At 36.6% G+C, this 24,811-nt stretch overlaps 1 protein-coding gene across 2 annotated transcripts in view; it reads left to right on the top strand.

Moving 5' to 3' along the window:
- LOC131071611 (proteasome activator subunit 4) overlaps positions 1-24,811 on the top strand; it is a 200,706-nt gene that overhangs the window by 9,552 nt on the left and 166,343 nt on the right. For both annotated transcript variants that reach the window (XM_058007535.2, XM_058007527.2), the window contains exons 2-3: positions 708-810; positions 929-1,041. In XM_058007535.2, coding sequence (XP_057863518.2) covers positions 708-810; positions 929-1,041 — 216 coding nt within the window. The remainder of the gene's footprint in view (positions 1-707; positions 811-928; positions 1,042-24,811) is intronic.

The raw sequence follows: 24,811 nt of genomic DNA, 5'->3' as shown, positions 1-24,811 counted from the left end.
CATTTGCTGCTGTTGTGAATGGAAGATAAATTATGCCATCAAAATTGCCTGGGGCTTGCACCCAACTCCTATAATTTCTGTTTGGACAATTAAAGCCAGGCCATCATCAAATTCACATTTGGATGGTTTTGACATGCACTCAACCTGTCATTATCAACCGATTTATTTCCATGTGAACTAACTCTTAATGCATTTCTGAAAAACAAAAAATGCTATGGTTTCTATTCAAAAGCTTGGCTTCCATTACGTCATTTTACATCTATCTACTGAGGAAGCATTTACTAATATCGTTGGAAATGGTTAACCTTGGTGGTAGGAATGAAAGTTGAAGGGATTCTCATAGTTAAATGGCATTTTATCCTCTTACATGATGCATCATGATCTTCATATGGAATGCACACATATTTATTTATTTGTTAAGATATGGTAGGTTCCCTAGCTCTCTAAGGGAGATATCTAACTTGTGTTAGAATGATGTAATAAGATGTATTTCTCCCCGAAAAGAAGATATTCCTGGTTCGTATTACATGCAGTACATGAATTTTTTTATTCCAAAGGAAGCCATTTATATTTGTGTTCATCTCAGAAGGTTGCAAACAAAAAAATTTTATTCAATAATTTGTAATAATTATATGAACACCTTGCAGCAGTAGTAAACCATTATTCATGAGATAATTAAAACATTGGGCTTGTTTGTGAATGTACAGTTTTCTGAAAGCAAAAAGCGAAATTGCTCTAGAAGATGTGAAAGTGCTCATTGAGACAGGGCTGGAGTTATTTTTCCAGTCACAACATAACCTTATTGTCCAGGTACTTAAAAATATTCTTGTATTTCTTATTATTTTATTCTACTGTCTGTTGTATTTTGTTTGCTTTATTGTGAAAGGTATACTTGCGACTTTATTGAAATTTATTTGTATGCAACTAGGTGAGGTGGGGCAATCTCTTGGCGAGGCTGTTGAAGAAACATGGAAAGAAACTTGATTTAAAAATTCTCTGGCGACCATTTTATAATCTTTTGGTACAAAGACACTTCACAAGGTGACCTAGTATTCTCTTTGAATAAGATATGAAGTTGAAATATTGTGATTGTCTTAAAGAAATTAGGTTATAATTTTCTAGGGATGGCTATGCTTAGATTTTTTATTAAAGTGAAGTCTATTATATTCCTGGAAACATAACAAGGAAAAACCATCTGAAGGATAGAGGTCCATTCTATGGACTGAGACTGGAAGCATGTACTCTGTATATGTTGGGAAAGAGCCCACAAGGCTGAAGGGATAAAGAAATGCCATAGATAATTGATGACAAAACTAATTAAGAGCATATGTGAACTGTAGGCAAGTTCATTGCATAATGAGAATAGAGCCTGCAAGGTGAAAGAAACAAAAAAAGATTGTTACAATGCCCAATGACTATAACCTTGTATGGGTTCAATGCTACCATTGTATGGGTTCACTAGAAAAAAATGCTTTTGTTGGCGTGTGGGGCCTAATAATGTGGGTTCATTTGTGTTTTAGTTCATTATATGTACTTCTTTTATAAAACTAATTGGCTCACATGCAATAAAAAGAAGAGCTAGTAATAGTGATGGCCATAGCAGCAAAAATTGTTTGGGGAAAAAATTGGCAAACCAAAAAAGTATAAGATTTTTTGGAAAAATCGGGAAAAAATCGGCAAAAATCTGATATGGAGAAAAAATATAAAATGTTTTAGAAAAAGAACAAAAACTATTTTTAAAAAAAACTCAAGGGCATTTCCGTAGCATAGAGATATAGAGAGCAATTTAAATAGAGTTTAACCCATGAATTGTAGAAAATAATTTTTTGATGTTTATATTCATATTGCTGATTACATGGGGAAATATTTAGTTAACTTTTTAAGAGGGCAGTCACCAAATACACAAAATAGTTGTCTAAGTCTCGGATCAAATATTAACTAAGTCTATGAAGTAACTGAGATCAAAACTTAACAGACAACAATCCAGCTACTGTTAGAAATTTAGTAAAAGTGGAAGTCATTTTGAAGTGATCCAAGAATTTCATTGTGATTGAGGCAAGGAGTTTTGTAGGGTTAATTCAATGTTTTAGAAATCTTATTAAATCATACAACACAATTGCAATGCTTTATATCATAGCAGCAAAAATTGTAAAAAATTGTAGAAAAATAGACAGAAACTACTTTTAAAAAAAAAAACTTAAGGGCATTTCCATTGCATAGAGATATAGAGAGTAAATAAAATAGAGTTTAGCCCATGAATTGTAGAAAATAGATTTTTGTTGTTTGTATTCATATTGCTGATTACATAGGCTAATATTCAGTTAACTTTTTAAAAAGGCAGTCACCAAACACACCAAATAGTTGTCTAAGTCTGAGATCAAAGATTAGCTCAGTCTATAAAGTAGCTGAGATCAAAATTTATTAGACAACAATCCAGCTATTGTTAAGAATTTAGTAAAAGTGGAAGCCATTTTGAAGTGATCCAAGACTTTCATGTGATTGTGGCAAGGAGTTTTCTAGGGGTAGTTAAATATTTGAGAAAGCTTATCAAATCAGATTCCACAGTTGCAATGCTTTATATTACGTGATGGCAATTGGTAAGTCTTTTATATGGGGTAGAATTCAACAAAAGGCATTTGTTTAGCTGAAGTAAAAGATTAGCAAGCCACTGGTTTTGGCAATACCTAGCTTGTGTTGTTTATCCACAGGTATCGCATATGCAACCACAACATATCCTTTTACGACACCACCACACAAGACTCCCGATCAAAGGAACTATATACTTGGCTAAGGCAAGGCAACAAACATACATGACTCTTCTCGGGAGGGTCAAAGTCAAATCCAAGGGGTGCGATATTAATCTGAAAGTTTAATTAGAATAAACACAAGTTGTAATATAAAGTAATTATAACAACTAATACAGCAGTCAGGGGAAAGAGTTAGCTAGGGAGGTATCTTTCCAAATATCCATGTCATGGAGTCTCTCAACATGACGTCCACCATGGCTACTCCCATATGTGGAAAGGAACAAGTGAACAAGTGCCCATCACGGAGTCACTCAATGTGATGTCGTCATGGAGTCTCTCAACATGACGTCCACCATGGCTACTCCCAGAGGGTGGATAAACACAAGTACAAGAGTATCATCACGGAGTCTCTCAACGTGATGTCCACAATGGCTACTCCCATTAGTGGAAAGAAACACATTGTCATGGAGTCACTCAACATGACGTCCACCATGGCTACTTCCAGAGGGTGGAAAGAACCACATCTCTGTCTCAAAGATGGACAAGGGCTTTCACCTCGAATTTCACCGTCTCAGAGAAAAAATGCATTAACAAGGGCTGTCACCTCAAATTTCTCCGCCTCGGAGAAAAATGCATTAACAAGGACTTTCACCTCATGTTTCTCCGTCTCAGAGAAACATACGCTATAAGAAATCTTCATGATGATGTGACTCCCTCTAAAGCTCCAAGTACTTGCATCAACCTCCTGACCTCCTTATCCAAGGTTGCCTCTATTGGTTTGTCAGACTCTCTCTGAATCTCCAAGAACTTGCATCAACCTTTTGACCTCCTCATCCAAGGTTGCCTTTGTTGGTATCATATTTACAGTGGCCTTGTAGTCCACGATAGTTGCAGCTGATGCAAGGACATTCACAGAACTTGATTCCTTTTCATTGGCCTTGTGCTCAGAACCAGCAACAAAAGCTAATGCATCATTACTGTCAGTTGCATTTGAATCGGCTACATTCACAGTTTCTCCTTTATTTGAATTGGAAATAGTCTTCAAATCCATTCCTGATAGGATAATATTCTGTCGATTTCAATTTCCATCCTTTGCAACTGTGACTTCTGCACTTTTTCTGTTATGCTTGTCATTGTCTACAAGGGCACTAGATGTGACAACGACATCTATACGACACGACACCGGTGGACTACCAATTATCGCCCCAAAAGGAAGGGGTCCAAAGATCACTCATGAATTAATGAGCCTGAACATAACGGAACAAAGATAGCCACGTTCACCAGTGAAATCACCAATGTTCACCAACGACGAAGAAGCCAACATGATGTCGGAAATAATAGACAAATTGGGCAATATCATAGAGTGTAAAATCAATAACGACTTGAAACGACAAAGAACACGACCACCATCAATAGATCTATGTGTATGCGAGCCTCCAATAACTTCGGCAGGTTTAGGCTAAACAGGAAAGCCAATAGAGAATTCGCCATGAAGCACTATCGCCTCTTGCACAGATCTCCAATAGATGGCATTGAAGGACGATCATCAAACCATATAATTGCAAGATATCACATGCCAATTATAGTGCATACGAGCCTCAACAAGTCGACTCAAGAAGATTGCAGAGTTGAAGCTCACTGCCAACAATGATAAGGAAGTGGAGCCGATCCCATGAATACGGCCTATAGCCAACTTCGATGCTCTAGAGCTTGTACACAAATCACCAAACCATGCCTATGATGCACTGGTCGTAGCACTTCGGGCTCAACGAAATGCCTGATCTACAAAGACTTAAAAATACGACAAACAAAATAACAACAGTCAATGTTCAATGCCAACGCCTCTATCAGAAATTATTACTTCGTAGAAGAGTTTTACGGAACTCATCACGTTAAATTTTACAAAAGAAATTATGGGCAAGAAAAATCCTTTTCTGATCTAGTGGCACGATCTATGACCTTTCACGTAATCATTAATATTTTTTCTTGCACAATCGATTTTTGCTCTGATACCATGTTATTTATCAACAGGTATCGCATATGCAACCACAACATATCCTTTTACGACACCACCACACAAGGCAACGAATAGACATGACTCTTATCGGGAAGGTCAAAGTCAAAACCAAGGGGTGCGCTATTAATCCGAAAGTTTAACTAGAATAAACACAAGTTGTAATATAAAGTAATTATAACAACTAATACAGCAGTCAGGGGAAAGATATCTCCTGCTGCTATAACATCAACAGCTTGCAACTACTATTTTAGGTAGAGACAAATTTTAATGATTATGTGTTGGAGGCTGTTTTCTTACAAGTAAGTATGTAAGCTTGATTTTTGTCATTCAGATTTATTTCGTGGAGCACTTTGGATATATTGCTCACATAATGAATTGTATGTCTTTGTTTAAGCAAAAAATAACCCTATTTATGAGCAATTCAGTAATTTCATGAGATTTTCTAGGATTATGTGGGTTTTTACAATGATTTTTTTCACTTTTTTCACCATTTTTTGGGGGTTTTTAACATGATTTAAATGCAAAAAATAATTGAAAATTGGGTCAATGATTTTTTTCATGAATCGGGATTTTTATTTTTTTCGGGGAATAAATCGCGGCTAGCTCTAGGATTCAGGATTAATCAGGTATAATCGCAATTTTTTGCAGACTATTGCTTCTATGAGTAAAATACTTTCACTTAGGTGTTAGAGAAGCATCTCTTTAATGGACAGAAGCCCTTAAGCAAAAGTCTGTTGACTGCATTTGTCAAGACATCATTATTCCTGTCCTTGATTCAGTATGAGTCTGCATCTACACATTCTTAGGAAAATTTTTCTTTTTAGTATTTTACTATTTTTCGAGCAATTCAATGCATCAGTTTCCTCCATGTGTTTTTGAATACATAAAAGATAGAATTTAGATTCCAGGGTTATGCAATTTTAGATTTTTACTTTTGGCAATTCAGATTTTATCATTTTTTTAGTGTTTAGAAGTTTCCAGATTTTAATGTTTACCTCAGTATCAGAATTTTTATTTTCAGTTGTTTTTTTAGAGCCTATTATGTTTTCAGTTCTAGGGATTATTTCAGTTCATATCTCAGTTTGTGTATGGTAGAGCTTTGCTTCTGAACTTTAGTTTTTCTATCATATAGGCTAAAAATTAAAATGCTAGACGTTTATTCTTCTTGATCCAGTGTTTCTGCCTTCGGTTTTTACAACTTTTATTACATATATAGTTGGCCACATAAGAGTGGCATTAGAACCATGCCTTTGGCAATATTTATGTGGGCATTGATTTATTAACTGAATAGATAATCAAAGTGATCTGAGGCCCAAGTGTTTGGGGAACCACATACTAAAACGAATCCAAAATTTGCAGAAAGGAATTAGGAGTGATAAGAGTGCAATAACAATTATGATCACAGTGATGCAATAAAGAGAATACAAAGAAAATAACACAACACGCTAGGAATGTAATTGCAAGATTTTGTCATGCAAAAATTTGTGCAATCATTTGAGAGATTGAATGTGTTAGCCAAAGGATTCTTGCATAAGGTCTTATTTGTGTCCATTCAAAGAATATCTATGCTATATTAACATGAAAGAGGGGGACATGAAATTTACAAGAAATACAATAGCTTGTGATTTTATATTCTCTGTTTTTTTTTTTTTTGCATGTGGTGCATAAATGAAAGAGATAGAAATGAAAGTTACAAGAAATGCAATAGCTTTTGAGTTTATATTCTATGTTTTGTCAATTTTTTCATGTAGTGCATAATAGGTTCACTGAGCGGCACTGTTGCTACTGGATTTCTGTGGCATGTATCAGTGTTTGAAGGCTCAGCTAGGACTCGCCAGGATTCACAAGACTCGTGTGTCTGTTGGCTCGCCGAGTCGACTCGCCACGGACTTGCGAGCCTTATCCTGCCGTGTTGCCCCAAGAAACACCTGAGTTTTTTTTGCAGAGGACTTGTGGGAGTCCTAGGATCGAACTTGCGTGTCCTGACCGAACTTGCGTGTCCTGACCTAGGACTCTCGCACTTGCCTGGAAACACCCAGCTGGCTAAAAAAGATTTTTTTTTTTCTTTTCATTCTGCTGCCCAAAACAGGTCTGCAGGTGTCCATTTCTTCATATTTTGGTTCAAATTCGTACATTTTTGATCATCCAAATTTTTTTTGTCACTGCACCCCTTCTGTCGTTGGTTTTTTCTCATATCTAACACCTTGTGCAGCTTATCATTGCTACCCCTCAAACCCATTAGGGTCTCCACTCCTAAACCCCCACTAGTTATTGAGTATGAATTAAGTGTTTATAGATCATATGACATGTGTGATGTTTGAATTATGACAAATTGATAGTCAAATTAGGCTTTTATGTTCTCTAAATGCATTAATTTTTTTTTGTTTTTGTTGTAAAACTATGATTTTTGTTTCTGCTAGTCCTAGCCGATTTTTTGGCCAATTCCTGAGTCTGAGTCCTCAAACTATGGCATGTATTATTGAGAGTTAGGAGTTCATGGTATGCCTAGTGAGCTTGGGATGGTTTTGAAGTTGGTGGTGAAGGTGTCATGTGACAAGAAGCTTTTTTCAGTTTTACAGTGAGCTGATCAAAATGCCAAATTCTGTTTGGTCAGTCATCCCTCTTTGAGAAGCAGTCGTTCAAATGTGAGAGGTGTTCTACAAATTGAGATCTAGTGTACCTCTTCACAAGGTAAGGAACTTTAGTATATACCTTCTATTATGATCCATTAGTTTGAAGATTTCCGATCCTATATGCATTTAACCCTGGCATAAATGGTTTGATTCACTTCTTTTGGTATGTTGGAATTAAGATTGATGTCTGCTGGATGAAGTTTTTCTGTGACATTTGTTGTGTCCAACAAAGGTGGGAAATAATGGTGCAACTGTGCAAGAGTTCACATTGAAGAGTGGATGAAGATCAAAATAAGTTGGAAGATTGAACTCAAAAGTGTTAGCTCCAACTTTCTTAGCTGAAGAGGATGGATCTTGTAGTAAGATCCTATGACTCTTCCCTTTTACAAATGAAGCCATACCTGGTCACAAACTTTGAAGCAGTGTGGTACTCAATGCTGATTACAACATTGCTGGTATCTAGCATTAGTCCCTTGCAGAATGGTTTGCACTTGGTGATGGATGTATTATATGTACTCAATGCCCTCGGTTGTGTTGTCAACATCATTACTAGCTGAAGAAGTTTCTGTAATTGCTGTGGCATGGGATAATCTTAATCAATGGGCAACATTGGTTGAAATTACAAAAAAACTTGAAGTTGTATTCAATAGAGCTGTATAGACACTACAGAGCTCTGTTGTAGCTATATTGAAGGAAGTGTAGACTTTCATCCCAAGTGTGATGCCCCTTGGAATTATTTCAAGGAGATGCATGATCATCTTGTTAATCACTTTTTATGTTCATTAGTTTGAGGTTGAATGTACTAGACTTAGCCAGTTTTGTGTCTATCATTGATAAAAAATTACTTTCTAGAAATTGCTCAATTTAGTATCTCAATTAAATATGATGGTGGAAGATATTCCAAATGAATCAATACATTTTGACATAACAGTTGGGTGATTTCCAAAGGTGAGCTAGTCTTTTTACATGGTGCAGGAATTGCTATTATTGAGAATATATCAGCTCCTACATATACTCAACCATTGCCCTGTTTGGTAGTTGGTAAATCTAGAAGAAAATTAACGGAATATGACTCCCAGTCTATCCAACATTGCAAAGGATTATATGTTCCTTACTTCTTGTTCACTATATCAAATGAGGTACATGATCTGATGCATTTGGCAACAGATGACCGACCTGAGATGTGGTAAAAAGAAACACTTTTTCAAACATGTTGATGCAAGTCTCCTATTTTAACTTTTGATGTTTTGCTCTATGTGGTACACACACATGTCCCAAGCAATACAAGTGACTGGACAACAAGTAGTGACTTACGATTATGCAATGCTTGATAGATTCTTGTAAAGTTTTAATCTGATATAATCCTAGCCGAGAGTTGGTCTTATGTTCACATGCTTCAAATATGAAGAGTGTAGAACTCAGTCCTACTGAGAGGGTTGGGGTGAGGGTGGGGGGTGAATCAGTAGTAGATACAATGCTTTTAACTTTAGTGCTTAACTTGAGTACAATTAAAACTTTTAAATCTTCAAACTGAAATCTGAAAGAAAGTGTAACTGAAACAAGAAAGCAATGCAACCACAAAAGAAACAAAGCACAAGATTTTACGTGGAAACCCAGGACGGGAAAACCATGGTGAGAAATGCTGCTCGGATCTACTGTCCTAATCCAGCCTCACAATGAATCTTAATTACAATATTTTCAAGGGCACCAACCCATCAAACCTGCTAAGAGCACCAACCCTTACAAGCAAAATTTTACCAATCTGAGCACCAACTCAGAATTCTTTTGGCACCAACCAAATGCATATTTCAAATGTTTGTTATAATTGACCTTATACTTCTATAATTTTAACCTAACAGATATACAATTCAAAGCCTTTCATGTCTGAACAGAATGATAAAAGCCAATTACAAAACAATTATCACCACCTTTCAGGTGTATTGTTCTGCTTTAAATACTTCAAAACAGTAACCTGCAAAGATGCCTCATGAACTGTGTACCATCAACCCGTAAACTCGAATAATTCGGTTATCAATGGTTTGAAGAAACTTTATCAAAACAGATAAATAGATTTTTCTGCACTCTGAATGGATTAATCAACAAACACTTACAGCACTTTCTGATTTGTCTTCAATGTCAATGTACTCAGACTTGTCTTCGAGATTCTCCCAACATTACTACTCAATCTTCTTTATCACAAATGCACATCATGACCATTAATGCACAGAAACAGTTCATATTAATTGAAAATAATTCTGCTTTTTACATATCACAGACTTTTCTTCACCACTCAATTCAATATCCTCAGTTTCATCACATTATTCATAATTTCATACTCATGTCTCTGCCTTATATAAAGTAGAATGCTGAAGAATGTTAAAATAATATTAGTATCTATTCTATAATGGTCATCTTCTATTTTTAGTGGTCATCTTAGTTGTCGACTTATTTAGCTATTTAGCTTTTTAGTTTTTAGCTTGTTGAGTGTAAACTATTGCTTCTTTATTAAAGACGCATAGTTAGCTTTTATTTAATTTACTTTAAAGCTTTATTTAGCGTGTAGCTTTTTAGTCTTTTACTTTAATGATCTGTTCTTTTTATAGAACATCATCATGTAACCTCTACATATACGTTTGTATATTGTTTAATTAATTTATCTGATTAATTTGTTCAATCAATTTTTCATGGTATCAGAGGGGGTCGATGGGATATTTTAGAGTTTGGCAAATTTTTTAAAAATTCGTAGAACTCTTTCTAGAACTTTTTTCCAGATTTTTTTTAATCGATTTAAAAAAAATAAAATCATTGGTGTTTCGAGGGCTTCTATTCCTGCATGTTTGAGGGTTTGAGTGAAAAGTTGTGGGTTGTTTTTTTGCTCACGCGTGCTCAGGTTTGTGTCTACAGATTCACGTTTTTTTTCTTGCAACCTCTGAAAATCGCGGGGATTTTCATTAGCTTTCTGCAAATCGTGGGCCGAGTTCGTGTCTTTACTCCGCGCGAAAGTTTGTTTCTTTTTCGCGATTTTTCCTTTGCGTGACAATGTTATTCCTACCCACGATTTCCTCTACTGCTGCAGTCAGTTTTGGGTCGCACTGTCAGGGCGAACATTTGCAACCGTGGTATCTTGCAGTCTGTTTAGGAGTTGCTGGATCAAATAGTGCTCAGTAGTCTTCTGCAAAAGGGTTTATTGATTTTTTCCTCAAAATCATGGTTTAGGCTTCAGTAATTCGTGTCTTTCAGATCTCTAATTCATGTGTGAGGGCTACATTAGCTTGGATGGCTTTTGGTACTCTTGGTCATTTACATTCTGCAGATCCTAGGAGGGTCTTCGTAGCAGCAGAGTGTTCTTTGCATCTGTGATAATAACATCTGCAGTGTCTTCTGTAGGGTATTGAATACGATGACCATTAAGGAGGGTGTTAAAATAATATTAGTATCTATTCTATAATGGTCATCTTCTATTTTTAGCGGTCATCTTAGTTGTGGACTTATTTAGCTATTTAGCTTTTTAGTCGACTTATTTAGCTTTTTAGTTTTTAGCTCGTTAAGTGTAAACTATTTCTTCTTTATTAAAGACGAATAGTTAGCTTTTATTTAATTTACTTTTAAGTTTTATTTAGCGTTTAGCTTTTTAGTCTTATATTTTAACGATCTGTTCTTTTTATAGAACATCGTCTGGTAACCTCTATGTATACGTTTGTATATCGTTCAATTAATTTATCTGATTATTTTGTTCAATCAATTTTTCAAGAAGAAGTTAGAACTTCGCATAACTGTCTCTCAGTTAGAACCGCCTTCAACTAACCTTAACCAGTTTAAAGTTTAAACAAATAATAAAGTTTGTAATCATACAAAAACTACGATGACTAGACTTAGCCAACTCAATATCTAGTCATATAGTTCGCCAATAGTGAAGGAATATTGGTTAGTTCATGAAGCAGTTACAACAGGTTAATAATAGATAGTTACATCAATAGTTGAACCATCAAATATAACTACAAAACAAATTTATCGCATATGCTGAAGTTTATCTTGAAAACTTGTACATTTTCTTGAGGGAACTTTGAACATTAATTTAGAATACCAATGCCTAATCAAACAATGCAGTGCTGTCACATTAATTCATGTTATACCGACTTCTGATCAAACAATGCAGTGCTGTCATGGTCCATCATGTGCAACCAAATACACCATTGAGTAGAGAACAATTTGATGCTGATAAAACTTGTGTCGGTTCTGAGACCCTGTTTTGAGATGCAGTATAAACCTATATCAATGTTTGACATCAATGATAATGATTGCTAACAAAGAGGTCAAGTTGGAGTGGTTTCTTTTGAAACAATCTTGTACTTTTCTTATGCTTGATGTTCAAGTAAATAGTTTTTTTAAGATATGAAGACATTTTTGGATGCTAATCTTGTTGCAATTTATATTGTATTTGTGTAATGTCCCCACTTTGAAATATAATTTAATAATAAAATTTAAAATACAAAAGAATAAAAAATAAAAATTAGATTAAAATATAAAGGAATATAATTAAAATTTGATCAAAGTTAATGAATGGTCAAAAGGCATGAAATGATAAGTTGTGACTCCCCCAAATATGAGTTGTAAAAGGAAGAAGAGAATTCATTTGAAGGGGGATAATTTGGGAATCAGAAGTGCAGATCTGATTGTGAATGGTTGTGTCCCTTTCAAAGGGCTGTAATAGTGAAGAATTGCACTCTTTCAAAGGGTGTTAATGGTGAAAGGGTGTGTCTCTTGCCAAAGGACATACACGATGAAGAGGTGTGACCTCTCCCTCACATTGAGAGATAGAAAGGAAAGGAATCAAAAGCCTTCAGTGACATACCATCGATCAGTTCAGATCAGAACTGTTATTAAGTTACAGGCAGTAACATCCTGTCTCAGCCAAGTTAAAATAGTGTTTATAAGTGTTGATGGTGTTTTTATGCACGATGCAACACAAAATAAAATACTAAGTATTCTATCCTCTCTTGAACAAAGACTCCCAAATGCTAAGCTGCGTGATCAAGTGGGATTGTAAAAGTATTGTAATTTCCAATTTAATGATCAGGTTATATGTAGGATGGTGTATTTAATTTTGATATTATGGCTATGGCACTAATATTGCTATCTTTCTTTTACTGCAGGTTAGGAGGATGAACATGTATCGATTTCAATGTCATCTCCTTTGGTTTGAATGATGTATAAGTAGTAGGAATGCCACGATCAAGTGGCACCGTGATCGGACATGTCTTTTAGACATGTCCGACCAAGATGTCACTTGGTCGTGACCCTTACTTAACATTAACCGATCCATAACTAATTGGTGCTTCAAACATTAATGTATCGGTATAATGATAACAGTGCTTATACCCGATAATGAATCGTTTAATGCTTATGAACATACCCGATGGTGAATCAGTATCTCTGTTAATGATAACAGCACTTATAAACACATTCGATCATGAATCGGTATTTGCTAATTGTTTCAGATAAAACATGCCCGATAATGAATCGGTATCAAAGCATATAATATAATATAAAGTAAACAGTAACAATTACGGTTAGCATTATATGCCATCCGATCATGAATCAGTATTTGCTAATTGTTTCAGGTAAAACATGCCCGATAATGAATCGGTATCAAAGCATATAATATAATATAAAGTAAACAGTAACAATTATGGTTAGCATTATATGCTATCAGGTTAATACCCCGATAGCATATTAATGCCGATTCACCCCGATAGCATATTAATGCCGATTCATATATGAATCGACATTAATATGCTATCGGGTTAGTAGCCCGATAGCCCTTTAGATTGATGCTTAACATAGTTAAGTAGATCGTCAATCTAATCCGTCATTATCCAATATCAATAGCATAATTATGATCAATGTTATAGTCTGATAAACATAAAGCATGAATAAGTAAACTAATAACATAGTAGAGAGTTAGGAGAGTCTTATTTGTAGAAGCTACTAATGCATTAACACTCCCTCTTAGCTTTTGGAAGATAGATAAAGTAACCTGCATCACATTTCTTTTTCATAATGTCAGTCTCTAAGAATATATATCATCTATACATATGATATGAAGTATCATCAGGACATAGGATACAAATATAAGATTTTACTCTAAGTATGTATCACCCAATCATGTGATATAAAGGATTCATCATTTTATTATAACAAAATATCACCTAGACACGTGATATTAGTATTGCCAAAACACGCAACACTGAGGATAAACATATGAGGATGGTTAAATTCTCATCTTATCCATATTGTGATATGTGCACAAACATTTTATTCAAATGTTTTATCACAACACCATCATGGCACATCCATGACATACCAAAGATCCAACATGATAACTGGTTTGAGAATCATAAGATCGTCACCTTATGATGTCTGCATACAAGTGTTCATAATCTGAGAAATCGTCACCTCTTAGATATGAACACAGGGGGTAAAACCCATAATGTCTCAACATGACAAAAGAAGTTTACATTTTCAACATCTTATTTAGAAAGCAGATTACCTTTCTATCATACCTAAACCTTTTCTGAAGTGATCAACCTTCACTTTGGAAAGTGGTTTCGTCAGAATATCTGCAGTTTGATCTCCCATACTAACATATTCTAATTTGATCACATTTTTGTCTACCATGTCTCGTACATAATGGTATGGGATCTCAATATGTTTGGATCTATCATGGAATACTGGATTCATTGAAAGTTTGATGCAACTCTGATTGTCGCAATGGATGATTGTAGGTTTCATCGGATTACCAAACAATCCCACAAGCAACTTTCTAAGCCACACTGCTTCTCGGGCGGCCATGGAGGCCGCAATGTATTCGGCCTCGGTGGAACTTTGCACTACAGAAGACTGCTTTTTGCTGATCCAGGATATCATGGCTGATCCCAAATTGAAGCAGCACCCAGAGGTGCTTTTCCGATCAGTCACACGTCCAGCCCAATCTGAATCTGAGAATCCGTGTAGATTAAGATCAATTTTCTTATACTTGAGACCAAGGTTTAAGGTGCCTTGTAGATATCTCATAATGTGTTTTACTACTACCAGGTGTATCTCCTTTGGCTCACACATAAACTGACTCAAGGCATTTACTGCATAGCATATATCTGGTCTTGTATTTACCAGATACATAAGAGACCCAATCATTTGCCTGTATAGAGTGGGGTCAGTAGAAGGTGATTCTGCTGTTGCTTCTTTGAGTTTATGAAGATTGGTCTCCATTGGAGAGGTCATAGGTCTGCAGTTGAGCATTCCAAATCTCTTCAGAATGTCTAATGTATACTTGCCTTGGTTTAGAACAATGTTATCAGGATTCTGCCATACTTCCAACCCTAGGAAATAATGAAGGAATCTCAAGTCCTTAATATCAAATTCTTTGGATAGCTCTTTCTTGCATTGATCTATAAGGTGATCTTCTCCAGAGATTAATAAGTCATCAACATATAAAATTATTATTAGCATATCACCTTTATTCTGTTTGTAGTAGAGATTAGGATTTGCATCATTTTTAGAGAAGCCTAGTTTTGATAGATATGTGTCAATTCTTTCATACTAGACCCTGGGAGCCTGTTTGAGCCCATATAGAGCTTTCTTGAGTCTGCACACATGAGATTCTGCATGATGGATCTCAAACCCCTCAGGTTGCTCTAGGTATACTTCTTCAGATATCTCTCCATTAAGAAAAGTTGTCTTTACATCCATCTGATGTACCTTCCATCCCTTAGCTGCTGCAATGGCTAGTACAGCCCTGACTGAGGTATATCTGGCTACAGGAGCAAATGCTTTTTCATAGTCTATTCCTTCCTTTTGAGAGAATCCTCTGGCTACAAATCTTGCCATATATTTTTCAATGCTGCCATCTGCTGCATGTTTGATCTTGAAAAGCCATTTAGAAGAAACAATAGACTTCTTAGTTGGCCTAGGAACAATTTCCCATACATCATTTTTCATTATGGATTGATACTCTTCAGACATAGCATCCTTCCATACTTTATGTTTAAGGGCATCTGTCACATTGTCAGGTTCGTTTTCAGATAGATCATTCATAAGAGCAACATAGCTAGTAAATTTATTAGGTCTTTTGCTTTCTCTGAAGGTTCCAGAAGGAGCAGCAAACCTCTGAGCTTCTTCTACTGTTTTGGTGGCCCATAGTGGTCTTTTCTTGAGATTTCTAGGTGAGTTTTCATTTTCATTTTCAGTTTCATCTAGATTCTCCCTCTGAAACTCAGGAGCAGGATTTTCATCTAAGTTAGAGGTGGGTACATAGATTTCAAGTTCTATGAAGTTCTGAGCTCTTTTGAAAGTTAGATCTTCTTCAAATATTACATCCCTACTTAGTTCAATATTTCTTTGACCAGGTACATAGATTCTGTAGGCTTTGGAGGTTTCACTATATCCTACAAGTAATTCTCTTTTTCCAGAAGGCTCTAGTTTTAGTCTCTTTTCTTTAGGTATATGGATATAGACAGGGCATCCAAATATCCTAAGGTGGCTAATATCAGGCTTAATCTTAGTGATTACTTCTTCAGGAGTTTTGTCCTCAAGATGGGAGTGAGGGCACTTGTTCTGTATATATACAGTGGTGCTGGATGCTTCAGCCCAGAGATTTGTGTTAAGGTTTTGATCTAGGATCATGGCTTTGGCAGCTTCAACTATGGTCCTATTTTTCCTTTTCGCTACCCCATTTTGTTGAGGGTTATAAGGTATAGTAAGCTCCCTCTTAATCCCATTATCTCTACAAAATTCTTTAAATGAATCTGATGTGTATTCTCCCCCATTGTCGGTTCTTAGGGTTTTAACTTTGTTTCCTGAGTGGTTTTCAGTTAGTGATTTGAATTCTTTAAATCTAGAGAGGATCTCTTCTGATTCTTTACTTTTCAGAAAGTAGATCCAAGTTTTCCTAGAGTAGTCATCAACAAATATTACATAATACAAGAATCCCCCTAGAGAGGATACGGACATAGGTCCGCATACATCAGAATGAACTAATTCTAGAATTTTGCTAGTTTTCCTAGTACTATTTTGGAATGCACCTTTGGTATTCTTACCTAGGGCACATCCTTTGCATGCCCCTGAATGATCTTGCTTTAACTTGGGTAGACCTATGACAAGGTTTCCCATCGAAGATAAAGCCCTAAAATTTAGATGACCTAATCTTCTATGCCAAACTTCATTTGCATTAGTGGCTTCATGGATTAGGGCTAGATCAGGTTCCGTGCACAATTCATACAAATAGCCCCGTCTCTGTCTAATGGTCTTTGCCTTCTTGATGGAGGAGTTCTTTGGCCAAGCCAATATTTTGTTGTCCATGAATGTCACTCTATATCCGTTATCTTCTAGTGCCGATATAGAGACTAGATTTCTTTTGATGCCAGGGACATATAGTACTCCTTCAAGCCGCAGGGTTATGCTTGTCTTCAATTTGATGGTGCAGGTTCCTACTCCTTTGACTGGATGTGTGGAGTCATCTCCGATGGTTATGTCCTCATCACTCTCCTCTGTCATGGAATCAAGTACTTCTCTAAACCCAGTGATGTGCTTGGATGAACCACTGTCAATCACCCATGAGTTGATTTTGTTAGAAATTTGATTTGTGAGTGCTGAGTAGAATACATATTTCCCGGAGTCATCTTCCCCTTTAGTCTTTCCTGCTTTAACAAATGTAGCATGTTTCTTTGTTCTTTCTGAGCATTTTGCAACGAAGTGTCCGAACTGATCACATCTGTAACATTGAATGTGAGATAAGTCCTTCTTTGAAGTATTCTTGCCTTGATGACCTTTTCTCTTTCTAAACTGCCTTTTCTTGTTATGCTTGGTGGAGTTGGTGTTTAGAACTTGTAGATCTTCATCTATATTCTTGTGTTTCATTCCCATCTTGTTCAATCTTGATTTTTCTTGGAGACAGTCATCCCTTAATCTTTCAAACTTGGGATATTTGGACCTTGCATTGATGCCTTGGATGAATGTGCTCCATCCACTAGGCAACCCATCTAAAGCAATGAGTGTTAACTCTTTGCTTTGGATCTCATAGTCCAGAGTTGCAAGTTCATCTTTTAGAATTGATATCCGCATAAAGTAGGCGTTGATTGTCTCCCCTTTGTTCATGGTGATGTGATTTATTTCTCGTTTTAATGCTAGAGTTCGACTTGCATTCGATATCTCAAATGTGCTTTCAAGAGCTTTGAACATTTTATAGGCTATCTGATGTTTTCTTATGATGGGCATTATGTTGTTTCTCACCCCATCAACTATTATTTTTATTGCCTTTTCATTTCCCTCAATCCATGCTGATTTGTCAGGTTCATTTTCGGGTTGATCATTTTTGGTTTGAACAAACGAATCCACTTTGTTCTCCTTTAAGATCATTTGAATTCTGAATTCCAGGCTGAAAAATCATCGCCACCTCTGAGTTTGTCTTCGAATCTGATAGCACTGGCCATTTGAAGAAATGTGATGTAGTATATAAACTTGTTCTTAAATTTGTTTCACGAAATTAAATAGCCTCAAGTTCGGTCAACTTGGCTCTGATACCATGTAAAAGTATTGTAAATTCCAATTTAATGAACAGGTTATATGTAGGATGGTGTATTTAATTTTGATCTTATGGCTATGACACTAATATTGCTATCTTTCTTTTACTGCAGGTTAGGAGGATGAACATGTATCGATTTCAATGTCATCTCCTTTGGTTTGAATGATGTATAAGTAGTAGGAATGCCACGATCAAGTGGCACCTTGATCGGACATGTCTTTTAGACATGTCCGACCAAGATGTCACTTGGTCGTGACCCTTACTTAACATTAACTGATCCATAACTAATCGGTGCTTCAAACATTAATGTATCGGTATAATGATACAGTGCTTATACCCGAAAATGAATCGTTTAATGCTTATGAACATACCCGATGGTGAATCGGTATCTCTGTTAATGATAACAACACTTATAAACACATCCGATCATGAATCGGTATTTGCTAATTGTTTCAGATAAAACATGCCCGATAATGAATCGGTATCAAAGCATATAATATAATATAAAGTAAACAGTAACAATTACGGTTAGCATTATATGCTATCGGGTTAATACCCAGATAGCATATTAATGCCGATTCATATATGAATCAACATTAATATGCTATCGGGTTAGTAGCCCGATAGCCTTTTAGATTGACGCTTAACATAGTTAAGTAGATCGTCAATCTAATCCGTCATTATCCAATATCAATAGCATAATTATGATCAATGTTATAGTCTGATAAACATAAAGCATGAATAAGTAAACTAATAACAGAGTAGAGAGTTAGGAGAGTCTTATCTTGCAGAAGCTACTAATGCATTAACAGGGATGACTCCAAGGTTCTCGAATGTCAGGTCTTGATGTGCTCTTGGATAGACTCAGTCGTTTATGATGTGATATTGTTGGTTTCACAAGGTGGACTTACGTTGAATGGCTGAATGTGTTTGAATTGCTTGAATGCTTTGAATGTTGTTGGAACGTAGGATTTCACTTGATTTTTTTTAAAAAAAGGGAAAAAAGATAAGGGTTTAGGAAGCTAATCTAACTAGAGAAACGGGAATTGCCCAAAATCGCCGAGTTTGGGCGATTTCCGAGTCGAGTCATGCTAGCCAAGTCCAGTGGGCTCGGACTCGGACTCGGACTTGATCGAGTTTAGGGACCAAACTCGGCCAAACTCGGCAGACTCGGCCAAACTCGGCTAGACTCGACCGAACTCGGATAGACATAGACTAGGGTCCAAAATCTTTAAAAATCTCTAAATTTCTTGAGTTTTTCACTTTCTCGAGTCCAGCCGAGTCTGAGTTCGAGTCCGAGTCGGCCTTGTCAAGTCTGAGTCCCATTTCTTTGAACCTATCTCTAGGAATGTAAGAGCAATGGACAATCTTTGGTGGAATTCAACTAAGTCTTGCTTCGACATGCTATGAACATCTCCACAAGGCTAGTGCAATCTCCTAAGGATAGATTTGTGATTTTCATATCACCACCACAAGCATAGACATCATCAAGTTGATGCACATCAATGAAGTAGTGATAATTGAAGTTAAGCTTGGTTGAATGATTCCAGTTGACTACGTAGGGAAGTTTACCATCAGTAAGGTGTTAGTAGTATGGATATATGAATTTCACCATTGATCATACACAAAGTTCTTCCATTCAACTAAATAACATGAAAATCCAATGAGAAGTAGAGACCATGCAAATTGTTGAATCAACATATCAATTTCACCATATCTTCAATGAAGTTTACATGCTTCTTGCAACAATGTCTTGGCAACAATCTTTGCCTTCTTTTTCTACTCTAACTATTTACTATCTGCTTGCTATTCACTATTCTTGAACTACTACTATTAACCTTTACAAATGAAGAAGTGGAGCCTTATATAGTGCTCTCATTACAATTCAGTGACTAAGATTGATTCACAATCAATGGCCAAGATCGAAAGATAGAAACCCTAATTAGGGTTTGTTGCACCCATTGCAAAGCATTTAATGCTTGACCAATGATACAATTATAATTGATGGGACACATTTCCTTCTTAGAAAATTCAACCAATAGATGATTATGGTAGGTGCATCGAACTTTGTGCCCATGTAGTGGTGATCATCTTTGTAGGATGAGTCAGGTTCATTGAATTTGGATGGCTTATCTTGAAATGATATGATTGGATAAGTGATGATTGGGCGCCATCTCAGCCTGCTCGATCTTTGTAACTCATCACAAGTTGTAGATGAATGAGACATATCTCTTGATACACAACATTTCCAGGCTCCTGATGTGATGATGACTTTGCTTAAGTTGAATTTCTAACTTTGATTAATTCTTCTAAAACTATCTCGTCTTGATCATTTGCATTTTGGAGCTTCCGTCTAGCTAATCTGACAATGATTCTTGGATTTCCAAAGTAAATTTAAGATTTTGAAAATTTCCACCTCGAGTGCTTGATGCTGAGAGTTGCTCCTTACACTAATTGCTTTTCCATTATTTCTCATGCTGATTGCTTGCATTAGACCTTGTCATTGCCTTGTATTCATTGAATGACTTGCATTCTTTAGAGTTCAAGGCATTGCTCTCCCTTTTTTCAAAATTGAACTAGGGTTGATCATAAAAGACACATTCTTGTTTGTAGATCATTAAAGTCAAAGACAAGGTGTCTTGGTCAAAGACAGTGTGTTCGAAGCAATGATAGGGGGTGTCGAAAGCAATAATAGCCTAGATCATTTTCATGCCTTAGCTAAATTTTTAATTTCCAATTTTGATGTCCTTTGACCAAGGATTCGTGACTTCCCTTGTTTGTGAATTTCGCCCTAGTGTTGCATTTGATGTAGACCTTGTCCTGCCTTTAATCCTTCCTTTTTGCCTTGAATGCATTTGATCTTACTTGTGCCCTTGGAGTCTTCTTGTGCTCTTCTTGATATATATGACTCCTATTCTTGCCTTATAATGCCTTGATGATGATCCTATCAGTTGCCTTGTATGAGCTTGCGACTTGATGTGATGGAATGTCTGTTAGCATTATGTTATGTGTTGTCATTGATGTCAAATCCTGCGGTTCGGATCAGGTCCGGATGTGGTATGTTAAGCAACAACGTATGTATGAGATGGTGTTGTGCATTTGGAGGTTTCCCGGAATTCCCGGATGACTTGGCTTTTCGGAAGATGTATTGCTAATCTTATTCAGTGCTATTCTTGGGTCCGGTTTAACTCGGAAGTCAAGATCTTGGTTTGGAAATGGAGCCTGTGCTATGGCAATTGTGTAGCGTGTGGATGATATTTTGGGTCCGCCTTCGGCGAAGTGTGTAGTGTGTTGATATGTTCGAAGAGGAATGTTGTGATGAGGTCTACTTATTCCTTTCCACCATTAGAATGATTAGTGGAGACCTATCTTAGATCTCTGTCTCAGCCGACATTAAGGATTATGTTTTTCTGGAGACAACATATGTAGGTGTATGATTTGATGAGTTGATGTATGGCTTTTTGTGTTGAAGACATGCGAGATTGAAAGAATCCAGTTGAAGTGTTAGAGTTGTGTTGTGGATTGTTACCGGAAACAGTTTCAGCTGTGCAAACTATGTTTCAGTGGTGGATTCTCTTTATCTTTCTTTCTTCTTCAGCAGTGAGCCTTACTAGGCAGTGAGCCCTCCAACTGTGAGCCTTTCTGGGCAGTGAGCCCATTTGCAATGAGCACCTTGGCACTGAGCCATCCTCTGTAAAAATCACCTTAACCGGTGTTTTCATATTGAGAATTAGCATTCTCCGTGGTTTTTCCCTTCTTGGGTTTTCCACGTAAATTCTGGTGTTTCTTGTGTTTGATCTGTTATGTGCATGCTTTATTTGTTTTGATTAATTCTGTTAATCGTTCCGGATTTGTTAATTAAGTCTAAAAGAAAATTTTATTGTCAACTGATTCATCCCCCCTCTTAGTTGCCCGGATATTCAACGATGTCTTCCTTGGTCCTTGTCTTTGCTTAGGAAATGAAATCTTGATATTGTATGTGACTTGATGTTCCTTCATCTTGGAGCTGATCTTCATCCCTTGAATTCCTGATGAGGGTCAACCGTGCTCCTACCATGCTCTACCTGTGAGAGTTGTTTAAGTTAGTTTTGTAAATGATATTTGATTTGCGAACAAAACTTAATGATCTAAGCCTAGAGTTCATAACCCTAGGGTGACCTTTCTAACCATTAACATGAAATATGATCATCTAGGCTAACATCAAGTCCAAAAATAAGTTCTAAGATGATCAAAATGTAGTAGAGGGGATATTCAATAATAAAAATCGCATAGGAATGATAGACAAGAAGCTGTATCAGCATGAAACATAGTCTGTTTGTCTGTCAAAAATGATTAAATGAGCCCATCTCAAACAGGCGATCTCTTTCAAGATGACAGGATATGTTAATTTGACAATTCTTTCAATGAAATTGTATGTCTCTTAAGTGCAATCACCCCTTTCTTGACTGCTGAGTCTTGTCCAATTCTGATGTAAATTTGATAATCTTATGTCCACATGGCCTCTTGATAGCAATTCGCTGTAATTGAATGGTGGGGAATGAAATCAATACTGATCAAATCTAATCGTGGGCTGTAATCGAGTTGCAATTGCTTGGAATAAATCAGGTTTGCTGTGATTGGCGTTGTGAGATCAAAATCCCACCCCAAAGTAGATTCGTTGAAAGGATTTCAAACTGAGACTGGTACTACTGGTTTACTGACATCAAACTATCAGAAAGTCGTTTCACAGTATATAAAGAGGATCGCTGCCTTGTAAATGAAGGTTTGTTGAAGTCACCACCTTGGATTGCAAATTCGCTGCACCTGAAAATGAATCTGCTGTTGGATGATGATCCCAAATCGCTTGCCCTCAAATCAGAATCGCCAGCTGTAGATGTTGATTGAATTCAATACCCGACAACTTCGCCTTGATTCTAATTCAAGTCCTCATAATCGAAAGGGGAAATTCGCTGTAAACTAACTTGCTGGGCATTATCAACGCTTTGCTGGTTGTGAATCCGTCGTCATGAAACATGAAAATCGTGGCCTATGATAATGATTCGAACTTGATTGTTTTGCCATGGAATCGCTATTCTCACTTAGCCCTTAAAATTGATTACATGTGTTTGATCAACTGAAAGGATCAAACATATCTTTAAACTCCAGCGTGATGAGGTACAATTTCTTCTTAAGAAGAAACCAATTTCATTTAATGATCAGCATTCAAAGCAAGAGGATTGAAATGAAAGTTTACTGCGTTGTTGGAAGATACAATTTGAAATATCTTTTGTCTTGATCCAATCGAATTTGCTCCTAATCGAATGCTTTATGATAACTCATAAGCGACTTTGCATTAAACATCATGCGACTAACTCCAAGATGAAACATCCACCTTGTGTAATGGCGGGGTCCGATTTTAAAGGAGGGCGTGATTTACTTCATTGCATTGGATGTCTTATACTTAATTTGCATTGTGGAATGGGTTCAAGCAATAGTGTCTCAAATGCATCTCCTGCACCTATCCAAATTAAATGTCTTCCATAAGTGCAGTAACCTGTATTGAATGCCTTGTAATCAGTTTGTGAGGCCGAGCAACTCATATTAAATGCCATAGGACAGGTGTGTTTGTTTTTGTTGCTGATCTGACTAGGCAAAAGATATGTCAGTGCTTTGAACAGTCAAGAGAAAATCGAAAGGCTTTAATTTGTGCCTTAGAAACATCAAAGACAAATTTCTGATTTCTATTAAAAATGGTGGGGCCCAAGCAATGCCATGGTAAAAAGGGAGTCAAAGGAAATTACAATGCTTTTTTAAAAAAAAAACTTTTAAAATCTCCATGTTTTAAAGTTTGTGGTGGGCGCAAGCATGTGTGGCATGGTAGTGGGAGGAGGAACCAAAGTTTATGAGGTGAAAGGTGGGAAGGGAATTTAGAGAGTGAGAAAATGAAAGATGGAGATGTAATGAAAGGGTATGTTAAGGGAGATAAAGGGGAATAAAGGGTATGAGATGAAGGTTAGAAAATGTAGGAAATGGAAAGTATATGAGGTGGTAGGAAGTGAAAGAAGATGGAGGGATAAGGGGATGGGAGATAGAGGGTGGAGGATAGGAGAATGTGGTGAAAGGTGAAGGGTAAACGTAGGAAGTAAGGATGTAAGGTAGAAAGGTGTGGGGAGTGGAAATGGAAGGAAGTAAGGATGGAAGGAAACAGGCGAGGGAGAATGGGGTTAGTGAGGATGGATAAAAGAGAAGATGAAAAGGAGTGATCGGGCTTGGGCAACCACTGGCAGTGTTGGGAGATGCAGGTCAGAAGCTTACGAGAGCAAAGGAAGTGTTGTGCTTGACTTTATCCTAAAGAGAAAGCCCTATCCAGATTACATCTTAGCCACCTGGGATGCTACACTTCTTCCAAATGCAAGGCTAATAGCTAAAAGACTTAACAACTAACCTAGAAGGCAGAAAAAAGTGGGGGTCCCCATTTGCAATGGGGCGATGTGTGAAAACATCACAACAATAAGTTATAGTTAATTTGTAATAGTTAGAAGTAGGAAAGGGGGAGCCTTCCGTTAGAATTAGGAGAGTTTTTATCCCACACCCCGTGGCTGAAATCATAATTTTGCACGCCTTCCCAGGTGTACAAAATTTTCAACCAACAGTATGCAAGAAAAATGTGACATCTGTCCAAAATAAGCAGACTTGTAGATGAAGATGTGAGGAATTAAAGCTTTATTATTCAAACACAAGAGGAGAAAAATAGAAGGCAGATTTTGTGAAGAAGTCTATATGAACTGAATAGTGAAAGTGGATACATGATAGATCAGTCCAATTAAGAGCAGATTTCTGAGTATAACAGCAGATA

This window comes from Cryptomeria japonica, chromosome 1 (genome assembly GCF_030272615.1).
Source record: "Cryptomeria japonica chromosome 1, Sugi_1.0, whole genome shotgun sequence".
NCBI lineage: Eukaryota > Viridiplantae > Streptophyta > Pinopsida > Cupressales > Cupressaceae > Cryptomeria > Cryptomeria japonica.
This window is presented reverse-complemented; position numbering and strand designations above follow the sequence as displayed.